General features: G+C 35.3%; 1 protein-coding gene across 1 annotated transcript in view; it reads right to left on the bottom strand.

Annotated features, from left to right (window-relative positions):
* LOC115442320 (B-cell lymphoma/leukemia 11B) overlaps window positions 1–25,843 on the bottom strand; it is a 41,629-nt gene that overhangs the window by 11,812 nt on the left and 3,974 nt on the right. Inside the window, exons 2-4 of the mRNA XM_030167328.2 lie at window positions 4,685–4,861; window positions 3,773–3,976; window positions 3,303–3,488 (exon numbers count right to left, since the gene is read on the bottom strand). Of these exons, the coding sequence (XP_030023188.1) occupies window positions 3,303–3,488; window positions 3,773–3,976; window positions 4,685–4,861 (567 nt within the window). The remainder of the gene's footprint in view (window positions 1–3,302; window positions 3,489–3,772; window positions 3,977–4,684; window positions 4,862–25,843) is intronic.

Below are 25,843 nucleotides of genomic sequence, written 5' to 3' on the forward strand. Positions count from 1 at the left end.
CGAAATATTTTAAGTGGCAACGTATTTACTTGCTGGCCCAACAATCCTTCATTAATTTGTAAACCAAACAATGGGTCCAAACACTGGACCAAATACGCACTTGGACCAATATTTGTTTTGATACATATTACCGGCGGCCATCGGTACAACGTTTTGTCATGTTAATATGTGCCACAATGTGGATACAAATCCTATATGTCTTGCACCGTTTTGTATGGAAATTGACTATTTGTAAATTACAGTTAACATGTCTTTAACGGAATTTTGCTATTGTTCCTTACACCTATTATTACACCTATCAAAATAAGAAATGGTAAGTAAATATAACAAAAGTAAATATTAAAGTGAATATCTCCATAATTCGCTTAATATCACTAGCTCATATACCAAATGCCAAGAGAAGACTGAAATTTCGATAATGGCAAACCATCAATGTGGTACGAACAGTTGTCCGTAAAAGTATTTTAGTACGGGATCACCATAAAGATGGATGCGTGTTACGTGTATCTATATATAAACAGACTAGTCAAAGGGCACGCGATAGGCACGGGACATCTTCCCCTTACGCATAACAAAGTCGCACACGTCACGTCTAAAATTAAAACCCACTTATTCCAAACCCACCACTTAGCCACCTTCCCGTACAAAAACTAAAAATATCCAACACTATTGTGTCACGCTCAAAGAAGTTCCATAGGTCACGGAGAGCGCATGAGTCTGTACCACGTGTCAGTAACACGACAAACATTTTTTATCTTTGTAAAAAATTATAAAAGACCGCCTAACAATGGAACCTCGGTAGCATCTTTGACAATTATAATATCACCGACCGTGTCGCGTTTAACGTCATTAACGCCATGCGATTGTTATTCAAAATTGGACTGTACGGAAATCGTTTTACGACTTGTATTCAAGCGTATTGTGTAAAGTATAAAACCTTAAGCGATAGAAGCGCTGATGGTAAAGCAAGGGTCATCACAAAAGGCAGATGACAACAATGCGCGCACGTCAAACGTGTGCTCATGCAAATAATTTTTTTCTTCGTAAACCAACCCCCGTTTATCAGTCCGTAAAGCGATGGGGTTAATTAATATGTACAGAATACAATTAAAATTAAGAATCCCTTTTTAGTTTGGCACGAGGTCACGACTTACTGTCACCGGTAGAATTATGTCGTTGTTTTGACAATACAATCCGCTTTGAATGCTATAACTTAAAAAGATTTATGGATTGAACTCTTTTGTTTCAGGTTATCAATTTATTTCATTGCAGCGGGACCCTCGTAGTTTATGGAATATGGTTTGACAGCTCAGTGGGAAGGGTTAATATAAACGTTTAGGATAAACTCAATAAAGCCAAACAACTGGTGTCGAAGCAAAACCTGCTATTGACACTTGGGTGATAGCGCAATTGTGTTTACAAATACGTATATATAGCTTTTTGACGTATTTCATTATTGAATTAAAATAGAATTGTTATTGCAAACACAGCTGCTTGGTAATGTAAAAGATATTTTTAAATAAGGCTTGAGAAGTCCAGACGATTTGACTTTGCACTTATGACCTCACTTGACCGGCTTGCAGGATTCAGACGTTTTCCACACTAAGACAAACGGTTTGGGACGTCGCCAAACATGTCGCTATAATGAGGTTTAGTCGACAAATGCATTTTTAAACTAGTACCCTAATAGTGTATACTTAATCCTCACTATTGTCTTTTGCATTTGTAATAATTTAATATTAAACTGAAATGATTTCATTAGTTTTATAGATGAGCGTTGATACTAAACATGATTTGAACCTATGTTAATGTAGTAACTGTTCCACAAGCTCTTCATATCAATGAAGTGCACGTATTTATATAAAACTGCTGAGCCACGTACAGTTGCACAAAGCACCACTAAATGCGGGTCCAAAATGTACGTTCAACAGTTTTCGGCTTTAAGAAATCCTTTTGTTGTGCAACCGTTTATTACAAAAGTGTCAAATGACAGCGCATCTGGTCTCACAAAGGGTTAGCTCTCTCGGATAGATTATTTCTCAACCACCCCCGCAAGATTGTCCGCTTATACAGATGTTCGGGGATTTTCGATCTTCCATTTTTTATAATTACAACGGCGAAACCCGTTTTTTGGATTAGTTAGCCGTGTTATTTTTGGATACGGGATTTTAGAGAAAATAACACGGATTTCTTGCTCGCAAATGAAGAATTTCGTCATCGGATTTTAGCATTAATTGGTGCTGGCTATTTTCGTTATCTATGTTGCTTGGTAACTATATTGAGCGATCATTATTTTCTTTTATTATTATCCTACAGTTTCTATTTATTATTAAATCTTTATAAATAATCAGTGATAAATTTAGCTTTTTAAAAGCTTACTCAAGTTTAAAAATAAGATTGCCAGCAGAAGAAGTCACAATAGACGAAATAGCCGAAGAAACACCGTCCAAAAGTGACAAGATTACCGTACAAAATGTATGGTGTTGAAATGACATAAGCATTACGTCAGTGCCCAAAACTGAACTCGCACGGGACAAAGGCGAACAAAGCCAAGATAAAATTGTCTCCGAAGCAAATCCTTTGATGCCGTCAGCTATTGCAATCATTAATAAAAATACTAAATACCGAGTGTGAAAAGCCGATGACGAGGGAGATGGTATGAAAGGAAATTTGTCAAATGCCCGTGGCACACCCGTTATAAGGGATTTGTTCGAGATGCTATACGGATATGTTACACAATTTTGGAATTGTATTTGTTTAGTAATAAAATATTTATTAATCGCGTATCCGTGGAAAACCGCTGGGGAAATGAGTTGATTACCTAGAAAAGTATGTAGGAGTAACCTAATCTAGATTAGACCAAAGAAACTACGTAAAAAAATAATGTAGGAAACTCATATTATCCTGCCGCGTAGAAAGGTTACTTTATGAATAAATGTAATAAGTGGGTAATTTGTGTATTTTATGTTTTCGTTTTGGTTGAAAAATATAATTTAAAATTCAGTTCCATCACTGAGTTCCATTATGTAAAAACTACTTACGTAATATTGTTAATATTAAATTATTGCTGTAAATCTTCATTCAAAAAATAATTGGACGGTGCAACATTACATCTATGTAAGTTTCGCAAACAGATTCTTAGCTTACTGAAATTGACAATGTATCTTTTACAATTTATAGAACGTTATACCCAATAGAATGCTCTAGATATTTAAAACTTGTTCTATTGTAATTGTAGCTGTAAGTTCAACTTCCTTAGTTTTTGTTGTTACTGCAATTTTTTTTTTCTTTAATGTACTCACCACTATGCATTGTATTAGACTCGGCGTCGGCAACTTCTGTCCTTGATTTCTTTTGATCTTCAGGTGATGCTGACGTGTCCATGTGCTCTTGCTTGATTTTAGGCTTGATGTCCACGTCAGGCGAGCTTGATGGCATTGGGGACGTGGATGCCCTCCTCTTGGGCGTTGACGTTTCCGCGTCGGCTCCTAGTAAAAAATAACTCGTTTATAAGAACTTTTGGAATAGTTTTGGAAAATCCATTACATTGAATGTATTAACATCTTAAATAGGATGCAAAATAACTAAAGTTTTGTAACTTATTTTTTAAGTGGACTTTATGCGATAATGTTAGAAGTAGTATTTGATTAGAAGTCCATATCCTACTTAAAAAGCAATATGTAAAACCTGAATAATGAAATTATTAACTTAACGATTAAATTTACCAGGATCCTTAGAATGAATTTTTAGTAAATTCAACATAAAAAATTACCGTCTAAAAGCCTCTTAGGCGTGCTTGACGCGCCGCCATCTTCTAGAAGATCAGGTGGCGCTATCGAAGGGCTCGCGAGTGGCGGAGTGTGGACCCTACTGCTGGGAGGTCTCCTGGCAGTGAGGAGTGACGGCCTCCGACCACTCGAGTTAGCAGTCGACACCTGACCAGGCCTCGAGCCATCTTCTTGGTCAGAGTTTGGACCTGGGTAACCAAATTTAGTATTGAAGTTGTTATTTGTACGGAAGGTAAACTTTTTCTGAATACCGTTTTGTTTTAAACAACATGGGAAAGGTTTCTTTAATATTATAAGAATGTCTTACAAAAACTTGAACAAAGTCCAAGGATGCCGACGGTCTTGTGATTTTAATCAGTCGCCATATTCTGCTAGGTAAATAAATACACCTGTATCATTTTATTAAAGTGTATAATATTGTGAAATATTTAAAAAGTATAGCTTGTATGGATTGAGAAGTTCCAGGTTTGAATTCCATACCGGCAAAACGTAAGTTTTCTTACGACGATATACCCGAGAAAACAAGGGAAAACGAAAGTCAGCCAGATGAAAACAGCCTTCCTTAGAATGTTCCAAAAAAAAACTTAAAGTCGATGCCATTCATTTAAATGTTTGACCGATAGAGAGGCCAATGCGTCTGTCACATGTTAGTTACTCAACCACAATACACAACACGGAGCCGTGTCACGTTTTTGGCACATTCTAAGGACACTGTCGTGAAAATCATACCCTCCTTCAACACTTGTAGAAGTATATTACGTCAACTTCATATTAGAGTGGGATAAGGATCCTTCAAGAATATTATGATCTTAGTTTTTACGCTACATTATCTCATACCCGTTAGTCTATCCTATCGCTAACTTTAATAACTTCATAGGATAAAATCTTTAACTCACCAGCACTGTAACAGTGGTACGAAGTCAGTTCCTTGTCACAAGAGGAGACCTTGTGCTGGATGAATCTGACTATGTCTGCAAGGGCGAATGCTCTCCTGCAAGCTCCGCAGGTCAGGGTGTCTGCCGGCACGCCAGGAGTCGGGGACCCGCCCCCCTCTGCCGCGCTGTCCGCATCCGCTAGGAAAGAAGAGGGAGATTAAAACTAACAACGTGATTTTTACTATGGACTTGGAATTTTAGGAGACAGGGGCTTGGCTATACTTCTGGCAATTATAAAGGCTAAGTGCGCTGCCGATTACCATCAGGTGGAACCCTTGAATGTCTACCTACTAACGGAATAAAAGAAGATGAATCTAATTACATCTAACACAATATAAAATGGTCGTGAACATTTGACTATAGAAGTTTGTTATTTGGCGAATATTAGGGAGATAGGATGTGGTATTTGATTTTTTTATATGTCGATTCAACAGTTGAAAGTTATTATAACTAATCCTAAAGCTAAAGAATTTGTTTGACCGCGCTAATCTCAGTAACTAAACCGATTTTTATCACTTATACGAAGCTACATTACTTCTAAATGCTAGTTTTTATCCCGGAAAAATATTTATCGCAGATAAACTTTTACATGCGGGTGGAGCTGCAGGCAAAAACAAGATTAAAATAAAATAGTTCTAGTTTTTTTTTACTCTATTCTATCCAAATACAACAAGCGCATGAAACTAAAAACTTTACACCTATACTTAATACAATTACCTACCGCCTTCATCTATGTATTATATGTTGTTTTGTAGAACTTTTTGGAATGCTAAGATCTATTTTAAGTTATGCTAATTTCGAGTTTATTAAAACAATTATTTTAAAAGTACCGTAGTTTTTATCTTTTTTGTGCAACTCCGTCAGTTTATTTGCGTCTCTTTCTCGACATACTTTGACATTTTCATAACCTTTATACGTTGAGTTTAGATTGTTTATACTGGAATCTGCATCAAAATCCGTTCAGCCGTTTCACGCAATACCATAATAAATTATCAACCTATTTTCTTCCAAATGTATCGATAAATTGAAAGGATTGCTGTCACAAATACCTTTTTGGCACCTGTCAAACTGACGTTAGACATTTTGTAACCCAAATTGGCCTTACTAGCGTAATCTGTTTTATTTGCGCAGCTGACACAAAAATTGACACGCTTTCACGCAAATAAAAGATGTTGCACAACATTCGGGGAACATGTGGGCAACGTGTTTAAATTACACTTAATTACATCTTGTGTATTCACGGTGGTGTCAGTTGTGGTGTTGACCACTTATCTTCGAAACGGTATCGTAATGATGGTCTTTTAGATCCGTGTACCCCGTTTTGTTTGTTAGAAAGTCGGTTTAGGGTTAATAATGGGGTTTGTGATGAATGTAAAAACACTTAAATGTAATAAGTTTGTGTATTGTTTCGGATTTATTTATTTATTTAAAACTTTATTGTACACCGTAAATATGAGAAACAATAAAGATTTAATATACTTGTGAGTTATTTCAGGACTAATATTGAAGTTTGACCAGCTCTACACTTCAACGTGTCATTTTTATCAGACACTTCGGTCTCAAAATAAAGAGTAGGCAATGAATATTACATACATATAACATACATAACATCACGCATTTTATCCCCGAAGGGGTATGCAGAGGCGCAACTAGGGCACCCACTTTTCGCCAAGTATGTTCCGTCCCATGATGTGATAGGGGGCGAGCCTATCGCCATATCGGGCACAAATTCCAGACTCCGGGCTGATACTGAGCAGAAAAACCCAAATATCACTTTGCCCGACCCGGGATTCGAACCCAGGACCTCAGAGCGCTATTGTACCGGATGTGCAATACAACTACGCCACCGAGGCAGTCAAATGCAATGAATATTTAGATAAAAAAATTATATTGATAATATTTGTTTCCTCGGTTTTTCAAGTTCGATATTCAAAAAGGTTAACTCAGTGTTTGTAAAGTTCAAAATCGTATTAATCGCAAAAGAAATGTGAATCACTTAACATTCTAAATGAAACCAAAATATTTATTGTTTTCTGATATAATAAACAAAGCCTTATACTTTATTGATTGACATTACGAGCATTTAAATTACCTAATAAATAAGTACGTCGGGGGCGACGGGAGCGACGCTTCGTAAAGGCGCTTTCACATTCAACTCTCGTACAATTGGCCGGCACATCAAAGCCGGGCTCGCGAGCTAATTTCACATAAGTACTGTGCAGACGCCCTTACATTCCCGTTCTTGTTATTATTATTTTTACTCCAATATTCTTTGTGAAGAAATGTAGGACGCGTTTAATGTACAGGGGTACATTGAAACCCGAGTACTAAATTAAATATAGCGAAAAAACTACGTGATTCGGTCGTTTTGTGTACATTGCCTCACCTCGGTTTGTTTAAGGGGTATATTATGTAAATGTATCGTTATTGATGTTAATTTTTTCTTATGTGACGTACAGCGGTCTCGGCTCGTGGCAAATGGTATTGTTTTTTGAACACTTCCTTCCGATGTTGCTTGTAATTTTATATCTACGGTTTATTGCCGCGTTGTACAAATGTTTTTTAAGGCGAAGTGTGAGCTATTTTGGATTAGATTTCATTCACATTGCGCCTCACGTATCCTGTTTGAAATTGTCTAGCAATTTTATTGAGATATTATTCATATTACGTAGTAAAAACACTGCACAGTTTTGTTTACATTCGTAATTTTATGCAATTATTTGCTCTATTAAATCCAATGGTCCTAAAATACAGATTTATTCAAACAATTTTGTAATAGAGTATACATTCCAATTTTAAAATAATAAGACAAATCCAATATAGAGTTCACAACAGCTCTACATCTGTGCACAAGCAAAACCCTGGAAAGCTCGTCGATCAGGAATCAATCGAGCGTCCCGCCTAACATAATCGAACCCTATCGGTTTACGTGGAAACCCGATTTACACAGTGGATAAGCGACAAATAATGGCCACACCCACCGCCCGCCAGTGGACAGTGGTCAGCCACACATGCGCCGTGGACAAAACTTTACACCCACCGTGTTTGTTTATCAGTGATTTATTGGGTGTTAAAATGATATTGAGGCGTTTGATTTTTATTTTAAGCTTTGTTGTAATGTTTTAATTTTATTGTTAGTTTTGTAGGTGTAACTTTGTTTTTTCTTTCGTACTTCGTTCACCTTAAATGTGATGATTACTTGATTTGGAAGGCACTGAAAGTTATTTGATAGATTCAAATTAAATATATGTAATATTAAAAAAAAAACCTTTGTTATTTTTATGCTAATATGTTGTTATATTAATTTATATGTAATATTATAAAATAAATGTTCAAAGAATCAATTAAAACTGTATCAGTAAACCAGAGCGTAACAAATCCACATTATGGGGTCGTGTGCATTTTATTTTTGGCTTATTGAAAGCCTGTCTAGCCAAGGATAGTCCGACGCCTCAGGTGACGATAGGGGGAGCCACCCTCCAAAAGGACTCGAGAACCGACAAGTTTAAATTAGCTCGTTACTACACACGGTAACATGCCAGTTATATCTGAGTTTTGTTTTTTCGCCGTAGAAAAGGTCAAACCGCGCCGCAACGCGACAGTCGAAGCAACTTCTGTGTCACGACGAAGTTTCTACTTGGCCGTTGCATAAATTATTAATTACATTTTGTCCCGTTACTGCTGCAAAGCGAATCACTGTGTTGTTTTGAAATGTTAAATTGTAACGGTGGGAATTTAATTTTGATGAATTTTTAACGTTAATGTACGTTTGCTTTTGAGTTCAATACTAATGTAGCGAAGGTGTTAATGCTTACAATTTAATTTTTGTCCACATTCGTACGTAATTGTAAATTGAAAACAACTTGTCACTTGTTATTCAATTTCTACTTTTTTTTGTATTGCCTTATTTTTGTAAGAGTACTGATCTTATAAAATTTTAACCAGAAAGATCAAAACTAACCCAAAACTGGTATAGAAGAAAGGTTTAAGTAGTGAAGTCATACATTACTCATTACATCAATAATTGTCGAAGTTCAGGTATTGTGGTCTTGGTAGTGACTATTCAGTATACCCAAACCTTAAATGGGATACGTGCTACAATCTATACTATTATATAAAGCTGAAGAGTTTGTTTGTTTGTTTGTTTGTTTGGTTGTTTGAACGCGCTAATCTCAGGAACTACCGGTCCAAACCGAAAAATTCTTTTTGCGTTGGATAGCCCTTTGGTCGTGGAGTGCTATAGGCTATATATCATCACGCTATACCCAATAGGAGCGGAGCAGTAATGGCTAATCTCAGGAAATACCGGTCTAAATTGAAAAATTATTTTTGCGTTGGATAGCCCTTTGTTCGTGGAGTACTATAGGCTATATATCATCACGCTATACCCAATAGGAGCAGAGCAGTAACGGCTAATCTCAGGAAATACCGGTCCAAACTGAAAAATTCTTTTTGCGTTGGATAGCCCTTTGGTCGTGGAGTGCTATAGGCTATATATCATCACGCTATACCCAAAAGGAGCGGAGCAGTAATGGCTAATCTCAGGAACTACCGGTTCGAATTGAAAAATTCTTTTTGTGTTGGATAGCCCTTTATTCCTGAAGTGCTATAGGCGATATATCATCACGCTATGACCAGTAGGAGCGGAGCAGTAATGAAACATGTTGCAAAAATGGGGAAAATTTATTAGTATTGAGAGCTTCCGTTGCGTGCACTGCGTAAACGGTTGAAGTTATGCAACAATGATGTATGACGGGATTGTTCCTCTTAAAAAGTTCTACAAAAATATATTATAAAACAAAGTCCCCAGCTGTATCTGTCTGCTTGAACGTGTTAAACTCAAAAACTACCCAACGTATTAAAATGAAATTTGGTATGGAGACAGTTTGAGACCATGGGAAGGACATAGGCTCCCGGGAAAAATATAGCGTGACTTTTATAACGGAAAACTTTATAACGCGGGCGGAGCCGCGGGCAAAAGCTAGTTTACATATAAACGTACAAAATAATAACATCTTGCTAAATTCAAGTAACTAAAACATAAAAATAACGTTCTTCGATCCTGTAGAGTTAGGCGCAACTAGTGCATTTTCAAATCACTGAGTTTCCCTTCGTTATAGAGGGCGAACCGATCCAATTCCAATCCCAAACAAATCAAATGTTTAAAAAGGAAATCATCTTACAATTATTCAATAACTATTTGTGCCTCCAATATTAATTTTTGCAAACATTGCCAAGGACACACTTTTCCAAAACAAAAATCGATCAGTGTCACCGTGACACAAACAAAAAATATGTCATTTTGACACTTTTCTGACCACGGAGTCTGGCATTAATTGGAAGGGTATTACATCGACCCCAGTGTGGTCGGAGCATTGAAATTGCACGTTTTTCGCAATCAATGGCGAAATAAAAATAATAATCGCCATCGTTTGTTGCGGGGGCGTTCATTGTTGTGCGATGTTATTATCATTTGGGTTGCGAAATTGAATATTATACGCTCGTGGAATATATTATTAGTGATGTATATTGTAGAGATCATTTTATAAACATAAGTTTATAGTTCTATAATTCCTTGTTTCTAACTTGATGTGCCGTCGGCTCTGTTGAATGAAGGAAAGATATCTTAAGGCGATACCTCAAGGTCCATTTTCATACATTTTGTTTCACCTTTAATCTGGGTAACTAAACAAGTATTGGCAAGTAAAGAATTTAAATTCACGTCTAGTTAGTGATTAATTTCGTCATATTAAATTTTGAAGGCCGAAATATCCATGATTATTAATTATTTTTACGTTTTTCTTTCAACTGCGAGAACTAATCACTAACTAGACGTGAATTTAAATTCTTTACTTGCCAATACTTGTTTAGTTACCCAGATTAAAGGTGAAACAAAATGTATGAAAATGGACCTTGAGGTATCGCCTTAATATGATTAGTTGTAAACTTTTTAGATTATTTTTAGTTTATAGATAATTTTTTACCGCGTTATTCTTAATTTAAAATTGCAATTGATTTATTTTTTATTGAACTAATAAGGTAAAATCGGACGTGTTTTATCTGCACAATATTACGTGACTATAAATAAAAAATTATACATTTCAATTGAGTGCAAATAACAGCAAAATTAACAGAAAATGTCCAACATCCGAACGGAGCGTTTATTAGTGACGTATAATTAGTATAAGCAAAACTTTTTCTTCCATTTCGTACTCTTTGTAGGAACTCTGTTGTTAAAAGAATGAGAGTTTTGACATCGGTCGCTTTGACAGCTACTTGCTCAATACCTCGAGTTGTCGGAAGTGGACATTGGGTACAAAGCCTATTGAAATATGCTTTATGTCGGCAAATTGTGATTTCGTTTGCGATTACTTTTTTATTCGTCGTGTTAGTATTTTATTCGGTGATTAAAATGTAGGCCTATGTCTAATCTGAATGTTGTAATGCAATGATTGTTTGGTTGTCTTTTTTTTTGCAACCACTTGAGGTTAGGATACATTAGGGTACAGTTACTTGCCACGGCACTAGACTACTTAAGATTTCTCAGTTTTCAAACTTATCGAGATAAGCCGCAAAACATTTAAATACCCATGATTTGCTAACATTATCAGTGGCCAAAATCTCAGCACTCTCCCGCTTTATGTGTTAAAACGATCCATAAATTGACAAAAAGGCATGCCAAAAAGAAGAAGTAGGTAATTAGTGAGGCAGTGAAAGCATATACCACCATATTGGAAACACCACGCCCATCTAGACAGTTTTACCTCGCCATTCAAGCTCAGAAGGCGGGTTGTGTCAACACAGGGCTAATGACGTCACACTTCTCTCAACATGGCCACTCGGCAACCCTTGCTTTTTCACCTATAATTACACTTAGCAAATGGAGCGGGAGAGTCTGAACTATGTACTTGGCGCGAACAAAAGTTTTTGTATGTACGTCAATAGTTCGATAACTTGCCACTCAAAAGGGACAATACGCAACCGAACAAAATACAAGCCAATATATACCTAACATCTATCAGATTAAAGAAGCGACCTATAAAATAGGATTACCTCTTAAGGGGACGGTTCGCGCCCACCGATAGCTAATCAAATTATCCGGCGTAATTCCGTGCGACAAAAACGGCTGATTATCTTCATCTTGTTTTTTTTCACGGCCCAAGGGAGCCAAAGGGATCACTGTCCGATGCTGAATTTGTAATTTTTCGCCTTAAAAATCGTGTTTTATTTATTATACGTTTGTAATGGCCGTCAATTTTCCTCAATTACAGTTATTTTGCGTCACAGTTTATCTGTGGAACACAAAGCAAAAACATTCTCGAAGAATGCTGTTTCCCGCCTTTTTATGTATTACAGGTAAATAATTTCCCCTGAGATTAACGAGAAAAAGCTGGCGACCACAGCCATGCTGATTAAATTAAGGCCGGGTCAGTAATCGTGTTATCGATACTCAATATTGGGTTGAATATTCGAAATAACAGGCGAAAAACACAGGCCTCTTGTGTATTGGGCTTCGTTAGAGGGATTTGAATTTTTTTCTCCGTCCATATTTTCGCTTTAGGTGCGTAACGTGATGCCGCGTCTGGGGAGAGCGATGGACACCTTAATAGAAAAATGCTTGTTATAAAAATTGAGAATGAAAATTTATATTGTCAATTTTTGGCAAACGGTGTCGATATCGGTTTAGCGGTGGAATTAAACATTTTGTGGCACGCGAAAATAGCCTTTAATGGTGCGACATAAAGTGTGAAGGCGGTTATGAATATTGAGCAGCTTGTCAACAAAATAAAAATGTGTAGGTTTACCTAATTCTTATTCAATTAGGTAGGGATGGTGTATTCAATTTGTTAACGAGATGACGTGGGCCATGGACACGATCTACAAATATAACCCACGATTAATTTATCACTTCCATTAATCTAAAATAAAAAAAATAAAATAAGAATATAACTAGGATTATTACAAATATTATAACTCATGCGAATTACCCATTAATTGGCTGTCAAGCCGTAAATAATGAAAACAATAATATGTTTTCTTGGTCATTTGTCAATGAAATGGTATTACTATTTAAGTCGCTAATCAATGAAATCTCATCGTTGATATCTAGTGGTCGAATGGACTATAAAATCAGTAGGATTCCGTGTTTGTTCCAAGTAAAATCAGTATATGTGGTTACAATCAAAAAGTGTAGTTCGAACTAAATATAGTACTTACATATACGTAAACATAATTTCGCATTAAACTAAAAAATGATTGAAAAACCAGAAATATAAAATCGGGATTTTTTAATAAAATATTAGTTAAGCATGAATGATTTTTGGCATAATGTTAGCAGAGGTAAAGGCCAGTATTTGGTTTCTAGTATTAATGCAATCTCAAAATAACCCTGCATATACATCATAATGTTATTAGGCATGAGCTTTATTAAAAATAAAAAACAATTATACGTAGTTATAGCTATACAACGATGCTATGGATAGCGTTTTCCTGAACATATTTGTCACGCTACGAGTGTCAATAAAAACGCCACACCGGACTGTCTGGCACTACACTACGGTGACGTAGTGATGGGAGTATATCGATAAAAATACGATAAAATCTCATGGTGGGTGATAAACTATTAAGTCTGTTATTCTGATGAATCGTTAATAATCTAGTGTAGATTAGATTGTACAATGTAGAGTAATCTATTGTTTATAACTAAGGAAGGGGTAAAAATAACAGGTACGACTCGTGTTAAACATGTCATGAACTTTGTATGTACTGTGAACATTAACATTGTTTGTAAGCATTTTAATACTCTGAATATTTATGTGGTTAGGTAAAGTTTTATACTTAAACCCAGCATAATGTTAAAGAAAAGTTTTTAGTCACAGTGTGGTCCAGAAATGTAAACATAAATGAAATAATTCTTCAAATTCGTACACACCATGATAAACGGTACATCATTTTCGTTAGTTATGTGAATACAGTTGGTCCTACATAAATCGATACACATCATTTTTGTTTAAAGATATGACTATAGTCTTACATATATCGATACTTGAACTGTTATCGATATCCCCACGAACATCACTAGAACAATACCCGTTAAAGCGGACACTTAACCCCTAATCCTTGGAGCGGCAGTTTTATCTCCTCGGCACGGGCATTTATGGCAAAAATCTTAATTCCGCCGCGACGCTGTCGTTAACTGCCCGCCACTAATTATTGGCACCAACTGTATTTATTACATGAAGTGCCTTTCTTATATCTATGTGTAGTATTACGTGTGATAGTAACTTACGATACAATCATATGCAGCTATTTCTCTTAAGGTATAATTTCGTATAATAAATTTCAAAGTTTGTTATGCACTGGTAGCTCGAGATTTAGTCATATATGATATGATCATATAAGTTGATATCCTATATCATACTTATCACAAGCACTATAAAATTCATAAAAAGAACTTCATACGAAGCAAAATCAAAACAGTATCCATGAAACTATCAGAAACTCAACATATTTCAAACTGTAGAATCGCATGCATGTTCTAAGAGTATGAAATAGGAGACATCGTTTTTCCTAAAGCAATAAAAGTGAAGTCATAAAGCTGCGTCCGGCGTGGCTCGCTGCCAGTGGTGGTCGTCCAACCCTTGCCGAGGTTACTGTGTACATATATTGTTTTCCGAGAGTTAAAAATTAATTTTTTTTTTACAGTTTTGTTCCAGCCAGCCAGTTTGTTTGTAATCCAGCATAAAATTTAATTTAATTAAAATTTGGTTCGTTGAACATATTTATTAGATCAGATGTAAACGAGTGATTTTGGAAATTTAAGTAGTGTTCGAGAATATTTTTTTTAACATGTAAAAAGTATGTATAGGATAAAATTAAATTGAATAACCGTATCAATTCCAATTAGATTCCGTTAGGCAAATTCAATTTTAAAAAAGAAATACATTTTAAAAATAAAATACATTCGAAAATGGAACAGTCAAATGATCCAGCCACATTTATCTAGCGCTGCCTGCCGGCCTATTACTTGGCGGTCATTATTTTGACATACAGCCTCTGTGGCTATATTTGCGGTCAATGTAGCCGTGGAATGCAGTTTTATTTAAAATATACTTTTAAATATCGCTTATTTTGATATACTGCTGAGGTTTCGTGCTTGCTATAACTTCCTCAATAAGCGAAATGTGTTTTGCTGGAAGTTGGTTCTAAGATCTATTTGTTAGAAGTTGTGTGGTTAATGCGATTTGCTAATCTAAGTAATACTGTTTTAAATATTGCAAATTTGAATGCACGCTTCAATGATTTAATATTTTAAATTAGTATTTAAAAAGTTCGAACACCGATTAATTATAATTCACGTATGTAATATAGAAAAAATATATAAGAAACCAAATATTTATACGTAGACAAACTGCATAAATCCAATTTCGTAAGAATGTATTCCAGATTAGTCAATAATCAATCAGAAATAAATATGGATATTATCTAAATTATAGTCCATATAACACAGAGTCCATAAACGGGGAGGGTCATAAATATACTATATCTTCCCGTCCACTTACATCCTCATTTATATGTTAATGTGACTGGCATTGGTTTCATACTGATCCATACGAAGATACATATCAGGGCTAGATATCATTTCCACTGCGTTATTATTTTCCAATTTGTCTTTAGTATTGGTTATTACTTCGGAATATTTGTTTGTAAATAACAAACTCCTATTTCTATGTAATTAACTATCAAATACCTTTGCGTCTTAAGTCGATGCCAGAGTCGAAAAATCTTGACTTACTCCGCGATGATAGATCCATACTTCAGTTCACTTAAAAGTTCAAAGTTTCAAAATTCGAACACTATACACAAGTCCCAAAGACCACTGGCCACTTTCGCAAGACCATAAAACATGTGATCATCTTCGCAGATGAACACAGACTGACTGGCTACCTCTATAAAACCCGGCACCCAGAATGTTAATGAAAAAAGAGCCCCGAATGTCCCAGGTAAAAAAATCCGGTATCAAAACCGCCGTTTCCTAGTGACCCCGATCGCTCTCCCATCCCTTTGTTGGGTGCCTTTTATTTATAATAGTACATTTTTTTCACACACGGCACCCCTAATAATGTGTGAGCGAAAATATGCGTAATCGTCCGCCGAGCCCAAGCGGGAACTGTAACACTCCATACAAAAAAAATACAACTGTCCCCTATTTGAATGGCAAAAAGTGCATGTCACTGCAAAAATGGTATTAGTGGATGAATATCGTTTTGTACAGATCAAAATGGATGACTTATAATTGTGTCGCGTTATTTAGCATGAATTATTGGTTTGACGTGGTTTTGTTGCGTCCGTTGGAGCGTCACTATTATTTTAATTTAAGGAATATTTTTTTAAATTACTTATTTAAGCACTATTTATTTATTTGAGGACCTTTAAAGAAGGATACCTGACGTATAATAAAAAAAAATTAGCATTTTACAATTACCAATATGACATGCTTCTTTAATTATAATAGGAGACCACAGTATACAATTTTATGTATTAGTACAGCGGCAAAAAATATATATATATTATTCAGACATATAAAAATTTATGAAAGTTACAGTAATTTGATACAATACAATTTTTGGAACGAATTTAAAACAGGCAAACATAATAAGAAGTAACAAAACAAAATAAAATTATTAGATACTTTAAGCTATTTTAGTAAAAACATTTTACAACAATACTTTTTTAAGTCACATTTAATCAAATAAACGAACGTCCAAATAAACTGTTCATTAAGATTGAGTTAAGAATTGCTTCTCCAAGACAGTTCATAATAATATTACTTCAATTGAGTTACGTCCAGAACGCAAGCGAAGTGACCCCAGCAGCGGGAAAATGTTTGCTATTTCTACGTAAACAACGAGAAAGATTGACATTGAGTGTACATCTGTTGGGTTGACGCAAATAATGGGGAATAAACAATATAATTCGATATTCGTACGGTCTACCGCGACAAATTACGCGTGATGTTTTGGACATAAATGCGAAGGACAAATCCGGCTGTGTAATTTTTTCGGTATATCAAAATAATGTCAACAATTGCTTTTTGAGTGAATACAATATATATTACGATAAATTCTGCAGTGGCGTTGTTAGTGGTACGACGGCATTGCTGAGGTCTCGGGTTCGATCCTCCGATACGGCGATAGGCTCGCCACTCATCATGGAACATGGAATAAACACGACGGAATACCTATCCCTTCAGGGGAATCCATACATTTTTAAAACTTTTTGCAATATCAAAATGACTAAAAATAGGACGATTTTTTAATGATCTGTTATTAATAAAATCTGTTATTTTAAAACTCAATGAGTGTCAATCCCAACATTTTTAACCGAGTTCAAAAAAGGAGGAGGTTGTCAATTCGACGTGTATTTTTTATTTCTTTTTTAATAATACCTTATTTTTATGAGTCACGGTTTACAACGAATTCTTAAATTTCCATTTTCAAATTTCACTATGCACAAAAGACCGTCTGATAAATAACCGCTTTATCATAATCAAGATTTAAGACAAATCGTCCATCATTGTCCATTAGATGCTGTGTGATAATAACAAACTCAAAATTCGGGAGTATCGATCAGATTCAAATAAGAAATCTGTATTTAAGATGAATGACATTAGGCTATTTATTGCGATGATTTTTTTTACTATACCTATAGAGGTATTCATGATTATGCCATATATATGTAGTAGGTATAAATAAATAACAATTATTTAATTTTGAAAAAATATTTTAAGCGTTAAATTATAAATTTTTGATGAATTCTTTTTAATTAATGATTATTATAATAATGCTTTGCTTTACGTCAAAAAATACTGATTGTGTCGATACCTCGTTTACTTTCCAGGTAAATATTCTACGGTCCGTCTGTACTATGAATAACACTATAATATACAGAGACTGCCTCTGTGGCGCAATTGTTCGCTCGTAGTACAACACCGCTCTAAGGCCCTAAGTTCGAATCTAGAGTCGGGTAAATTGATATTGTTTTTTTTACTTAGTATAAACCCGGAGTCTGGAAGTAGTGCCCGATATTGCGATAGGCTTGCTCCCTATCATATCATGGGACGAAACACACTTGATGAATTCGAATGCCCTTGTTATATATCTGCTTACTCCTTTAAAAAAAGACGTGATATATATTTTTAAATGTATTAATAAAATATCACATCAACAAAGATACTCGAACATCATAACAACATGAAGCGAAGCAACGTAAGAAGTTACGGAAGATCAAGTTATCACGAGGAACAATGCGGGATACAGTTACCATTGAGGTGTACCTGTGGGAGCGTGTGAAAACGGAACAGGTGTTGCGGCCTTCCGTCCGAGCCGGTAATTATACCTGCCACAGCCGGACAATACGATGCGCGACCTCGCGGATCTGCGGTGCTTCTGATGGCCGCTTTGATCGAAGCACTTTTGAAATTAGAACGTGTGCGCTTGATCATTAAGATTTTATGTTTTGTGTTGAATATATTTGAGCATTATTTTTTATGTCTTTATTTTAGCAAAATTACTGCTTAACAAGTAGGATGATTTTCATGACTAGAAATGGAATTGTTGGTCATTTGATAGAAAGTAATCTCTACTGCTCATGAACGCAAATGCCTGTTGTGGATTAGATTCCCGGTCTAGCGAACCCATTCATAAATAGACAATACTATCTCCAGCGTAGTTCTACGACCTAACAAATGGAAAATTCTTCGAGCTACTAATCACATTATACTTAATCTAAACTCGCGTTAGCATTAATTAACCAAGCACAAAAAATGACCACGATATCATGCTATTAAACGTAACCTGGCCAAAAGCGGAAGCACCGTAACAAAATCAATTTATCATTTGCAAAAAAAGTTAGTTCTCACAAATGTGCTGCGATTCTGGTCAAGGAACACATTGTGGCCAGTATTGTGTTAGCGGATTCCGAAAGGGTTGCCACCTTTAGCAAAAAACTGACAGCGTGGGATAGCACATGAGCTTCAATACGAAAACATGTGGAATCGTTTTTATCCACTATACGAATGGAATGCTATTGGAGAACTTAAACAATATTGGAGCAGTAAATTATTGAAAGTAAATGAGGTTTTCGAGGCGTTCAGCTGTTCAGGAATTTATTTTGTTAAGACAAATATATTGAACTGCTAATGATATTATGTTCGTGAAATCTTATTGACAGCCAACTATTGAATTTATTTTGATTTGAAATAATAGATTTGAGAATGAAAGATACTCAATAGGTTTTTATAATTAGAGAAGCAATGAGATAAGACGATGAAGACTCCAAAATTTAAAACAAAGTTTATTCAATCGTTTGCTTATAAAATCAGATGAGATACAAAATACAAGTTTAATTTGTTTGGACTATCTGACTTCTTGGGTAATAAACAATTTTAATATAATATTTCACGCACAAAATTTTATTGAAATGTCCCACACTGAAAAATTTATACACTTAAAACCTGTTTAGATCGTCTAGACTTATTGATTTTATTTTCATATTTGCGTTGCCTAGCGACCATTATAATAAGACCCCTCAGGTGCTATGCACTCTGCCCGCATACATTCAAATTTATTCACAGGCCGAGGGGTGAGGTGTGTCATAATAAAATGTGCGTGCAAACCGCGTTTATGAAACCAATTACCAATCGCGTGAATTAAGTCGCTTAGTGTAATTACTTGAGCCACAGAGCTAAGAATGTTTTAGAGTCGTCTTATTTTTACTTACGACATTTTTTTTAAGTTAATTATGGTATGATGTAATTATTTATCGAATGGGTTTAATAAATATTTATATTATAATAATTAAATTATTTTTACATACAGTCATTGCTTATTGCTTTTCTCGAAGTAAAAAAAATTCCTCATTACCATTTTTGTTAAAATTAAGTACCCCCACCATAATAGATAATTATATTTCCCATAAATTTCCACTATAATAAATGACGACATATAGGAACTCATGTATACAAATTGATTTTAACCGTTTAACTGTTCAACAACTAAACAATAGACGATACTCGTAGGTCAGTTGGTTATCTTGCGATCGGAAGAAAGCCGATATCTGTGGTCGCGGCGCCAAATTTATTGTTTTGTACGCCTCTGCGGTTACTATGGTTCGCTCCACGCTCGACGTGTGAAATTGTTGGCGTTTTTAATCGCTTTTTATGTCTATTTAGAAATTAAACAGATTTAGTTAATGATTTTAGTTCATTTTATGGAAGGGCTTTGACATGAGCCTAATAGATAAAGATGACTGACAAAAATATTTTAGGCCATTTTTTTTTATCAGGACAAAATGGGAATGTTTTAAGAGCTAAATTCGTCTGATTTTTATTGTAATCCATTTTAAAAAGAACTATTGATATACTTGTTTCATTAATGCCATGAAATCGCCCTCATCTAACACAATGTTAACAGAGGAAACTTGCAAAAAATCACGGGCTTTGTTTGCGCTAACCGCCTTTTACTAATTTCACATGGCCTCAATTAAGCACTCATCATTCAAACGGATGTAAGTGCATAATCTTTAGTCGGGTCATCGCTTAACAAGGCGAGCGGTCACGAACTGCCCGCTATGGGAAAGCTCCCAGCATACAAATGCAGTTACGACCTTATAGCTCAAGTGTGGCTGGCCGACACTGTTAACGTGTCACTTCGCAATTTACTGTTACAATTAACTTGCAATGTTGATTTTATACCTTAATCGTGTAAAAATAGAGTATACTAGATGTTGAGATATAGCTGTATTATAAGTAGTTCCTTGAAAAGACGATGAACTGAAAAAACGTCATGTTTTGGTAGGTGATAACAATGAATCATTGGATATTATTACCATCGAAATATAGTTTAGTAAAAATATTTTATTTTATAATTTTAGATATTATGCTGTCACTGGATGACGACAATGACAGTTTCAAATGTAATTGCGTTCAGCGAAAGGCAATCTATCCTTGATGGTCGAGAATATCATCTTCCTAACTTACTGGATACTGGAACACAACTGTCTTCCATGAGAAACAAAATATTTCATCAAAAATCAAACCTTCAACATCGTTACACAATATGTACAAATACGACTTTTATATCGCATATTACGGTAATATTTAAAATTGACTCATATCAGTTGTTGGTAAAAATATCTCTACTCGAGTGGGTGATCGTATTGACCTACGATAGGAAATGCACGCTTCTCTCACATGGACCGCGATGAAGGATTAGACGAGATCTATCGTGTTGATGGCGCGATATGACGGTATATCTTAAGTGACAATATAAACCAACAATTAGGTAATTCGTGGAATGATTGTCAGGGTTATTTTTATCTCGGACAGATAACTCGAGATTGTACGAGTTCAGACTATTTGGGCGTTTTTTCATGTGTGTTTATTTTAAATTCACTTGAAATAATGCTATGAGTAAAGGGCTTTAGTTATTGCCTCCAGACAATAATTGACATCAAATAGTTATTTTCTAATACATAAAATATTTTAAGATCTCTCAGACGCGCTAATTGCTCGACTCTAATTGAACATAATCCCATACAATTTTCTATCAGAAATCTACATCTAATCAACGCGTGGGTTTCCCGATGTACAAACTAAACGTTACTAAATTTCCCACTAGTACATCACGTACAGAAAGTGCAGCTAAAGTAATCCATTATAAATCTAACAGAACGCCCACACCGCAAGCGGGACAGGAACAATACAGAACACGGGTCACAACACAATATAAATCATAAAACATCTAGCCATCATCTTTCACTCCTTTACTAGTGTCTTATGATTTTTTACACCCACTTAATCTCAGGCGAAACAATGATATTTAATGTTGCATCACTAAGAACACTGGGGTTTAATGTCTGTAATTTTGTTTGCTTGTAATTTTTTCTTTCGGTAAGTCTTTATAGGGTAACAAAGACTAGTAGCTAGGGTATTAATAGTTTGATGATTATCCGATTCCACTTGAATACGAAGCAGTAACCGAAATATAATTTTAATATGAAAGGTGAAATATGCTTAGGTTTTTACTTTATATCTTTCAAATAACCTTTTATTTTTTCTAATAGATTTTTTCATAGTTAAAATACTACTTTGGAAATTAATAACCGCTAAAACCATATCTTTGACCACCGAAAATTGTCCAAAACCCGCTCCAATTTTACACAAAAAATGGCATGTAATTCAACACAATGAGATCGCTATGGTCTATCAAAAGGCCGAGTTTGGCCGACATGACGTGTATGTGATGGAAAAAAAATTGAATTCGGAGATTTCTGAGATGCGCGAATCAAAAGATGTTGGACAATGGTCATGGTATCATTCAACCGACAGCTCGGATGAAGGATCGACGATATAAAAGATCAGGTAGACGTGACACGTAGCAATTTTCTCTTCTAAATAATATGGAGGTTTTGCAATCCGTATCAAATTCTGCTATGAACAAAGGACATCAAAACAGAAAATTCTTTGAGAGACGAAACGGCATTCGAAGACACGAAATATGAAAGTAGTTGTAATTATTGTTTTAATTTTACATTACATAATAATGTAAACGTCCCGTAAAGTCAATTTCATATTAAACCATGTAAGGAAGGTGTTAAAACAGTATATAGCGACTTTAAAAAAATAACATAACTTTCATTATGAAATATATTCTGTCAATTTAATAAAATTTAGTGTAATTACTTCTTCCAAAATATGATCTGTAAAAAGGAAACTAGGACACAAAGGAAAAGAAAGTGACACTTGTAAGTCCCTTTTTATATAAATTGATGAAAGGGTTTCACATAATGATGGACAATAGTTATTATGCGTTCGGATACCAACACCAGTTCGCTTTATTGCAACAATATCCAACATCAACATGCGGGTGCTGCCCTGAGACTGTTTTGGCAAAAAAAAATCCTTTTGACCAATTGTTTGTCAAAGGCAGACTGGCATTATTTTTTGTAAAGGTGTTTATCGATGTTTGACCATGGGAAAATATTGGAGATTCAGGTGCCTCTATCGAATTCGCCCCATTGTCAACCTGTTCGGATCCTCTGTTTATTTTTGATAAAATCTTTTCGTGATTTCGTTACTGTATTTCGTAATCATATTATTCATAGATAATAAAGGAGCGATCAGAGCGTTCATGCCTTTGTTCCCGGTTGACACCTTTAATCAAAGAAGGCTAACACGTACCAAAGTTTAAATCGTCTTACGTTGAAAGCTCGACGTTTACAAATTAGAATCAAGGCCTGACAAAGATGGACTCCTCAAGAACTGTCCACCCACTCCACAGCTATTGATCGTGGTCTACTCACGATAAATTAATTCTTGTTATGAGCCTTTTTTATCCTATTGTGTCTTAGATCTATATTTATTTTACTTTGACCCGTGATAGCGTCTAATAGTCGGACAACGGTCAAAGCCGACTTAATTCAAAAAGGTTATGAAAGGCTGAATAGATCTTTTAAACCGTCACCGCTCTTTTATGTATTATCTCATTAATTTATTAGAATAAGCTTGAATGAAACTAGAATTTATACGTCACGTTTATGTTGGTAATTTAATATTTAATCTCGAACGCCTTATTCAGTCAACTTCCTTGTGAATACTAGTTGAGCCTTAAAGTTGAACGTTTAGTATTTTTTGTAATATTTAACATAAATTATGATTCTAATCGATATGCTAAATGAACACAATGAGATTATTCAAAAAAGATAAATTCAAGAGTGTTACACTATCTTTCTGCTTCATCAAAGGTTACTTGTTTGGTTAAAAAAAAGTGTTCGGCTACTGTTGGTAACGTGATTTGTATTGTTAAAGTATTAATCCTTTTCTCAGAGAAAGGATTGTTTATGGGTGTTTATGGTTTTGGAGAAATTTTGGTTATTGTTTCCTTAAGTTTGTCTGCAGCTATTGTAAACACTTCAATTGTGGTATTATCAATTAGTTGATCTCTTGTTGACGGTTTTTTTTTGTTCAGAATTATTCCAGAGATAGGTTCTTAGAAACATATTTGATTCATTTTGTCTCCTTCGATGCCTTTTTGCCATGAGCAAATAAGAGCAGCAATCATTTTTTCCAAAGTATACCTCCAACGTAGCCAGGTTTAATGAGAGCGGACTAATAAATCCAATTTAAATGTTACCGAGACCTCCGCTGACATAACATATGTAAATCCATACGTCTTTATCTTCGGAATCACAAATACAATCCGATCGATGTGTTCTCGTAAAAAAGGTCCACAAAGAACACGTCTGCCGGTCCAGTTGGCAATTCAAAACGGGTGGCCGTCGTCCGCCGTCCGCATCATTATTCTAAATAAGAAAATTAACTTTATTCCCATAATTTAAATATCCAGCTCGGTATAAATGCGATGCATCGTTCTCTGTCCCTCCTTTATCTGGTTCTAATGGACGTCGGATGTCAATTGCTAAATTTATATGTTCAGTTGACAAATCCAATTTATTGTGCCATTCGGTTCGCGTTCGGGATGTTCTCTGATTCCCACGTTTGGACTTGCGATTTTTAATGTTGTTTGCATGTTTTAATTTTGTTTTCTTTTTTACAGTTGATTAATTGAATAATAAGTAAGATTAAAGTGAATTCGACAATCTATGATATTCCCAAAGACTAGCCACGAGTATATTACATTTTTTGAAAATGATTCGGAAGAAACTGTACAAATTTGGATAAATCTAAACTAAAAATTAAATTCAAAGTTATTATTATACATTTAAAGTTATCATCGTTCCAGCCATTAATAATTTTATATAGCAATGAGATGTCGTCTAATCATGTCTTCAAGACACATTATATCAGAATTAGCTGCCCGAAGCCAGGATTCAGGCTCAAGGATCAAGATGGCGAGTTCCGATCGACGATACATCGATATTCTCTTAATGAAGACATATTGAATCGCTAAGCGGCAAACGACAAGATATAGCCAATGTTTAAATTGACATGCGGCTCTTTTATGCACCAATCTCCGCTCAGATTTGATGCAAACTCAATTGTAGGGCTATTATATTATAATGATACAATTATTTTTTGAATAACTTATTGGTTCGTTTGAATGGTTGGCGAAGATGGCTGATCTAAAGAAGAACGTGTCATTTATAATAAAGTAAAGAGTATTGTATTATTACAAGTTGTAGTTACTACTGCCTCGGTCGTGGAGTTGTATTACGGCAAGATTGCAGTGCTGAGGTCTCAGGTTCGATCCCCGGATGGGGTAATTTGGTATTGGGTTAATATTAGCCCGGAGTTCGTCTGTCGCTTTATGGAGCGAAATACACACGGTGAAAAATGGTTGCAACAGTTGCGCCTCTGCCTACCCTTTCGGTGATAAAAAGTGTGTGTGTCTGTGTTACTTAACTATACACTCCTAAAATTCCCTGTACAAAACAAGAACCCATATCAATCACGTTCCGCGGTACAAAACGGGCCGAATGTTTTATTTAACGTCCAACAAAAGTTAACTTGGATTTTTAAAAGTTTCTCGGCAAAGTAACGTGGCCCCGAGTGCCACCTGATAATGTAATTTCACAATTCCCTAATTCGCACTTTTGAGGAGGGTTTTTAAAGCCAGAAGGTTTTCTGCCCTTAACGTAATTGGGATCGCGTTAAAGCTGATTGTTTTTAATTTTTAATACCGTGAAGTCACACCGGGACGGACCGGAATGTTGATGCGATTTTTAATTTACGAATGTGTTGAGTGTCTTGTTTTACAAAATTCGTACCTGTGTCATTTGACATTAGACGTTTATTGGACAGAAGGTTGTTTACGTAGATTCAATGCGAGTTTAAGTTGTAAACAACTACATTTACATTTTATTTTAAGCCAATAGTTATGCTTTGACGGACGGTAGGTGGAGTTGTGCTTTATGTGAAGTGAACAGAGATAGTAATAACTCCATCCTATTTCTAGATTATCAACGAAACTTTATAACCAGAAAGCAGTTCTGCGCCTCTACCTATACATACGTATGTATACAGATTGTGTTCACATAATGGCATCCAGTTCCAACAAATGGGGGTCCCCATTGTGGCGACAACAAAAACCGTGTACGCCG

This window comes from Manduca sexta, chromosome 11 (genome assembly GCF_014839805.1).
Source record: "Manduca sexta isolate Smith_Timp_Sample1 chromosome 11, JHU_Msex_v1.0, whole genome shotgun sequence".
NCBI lineage: Eukaryota > Metazoa > Arthropoda > Insecta > Lepidoptera > Sphingidae > Manduca > Manduca sexta.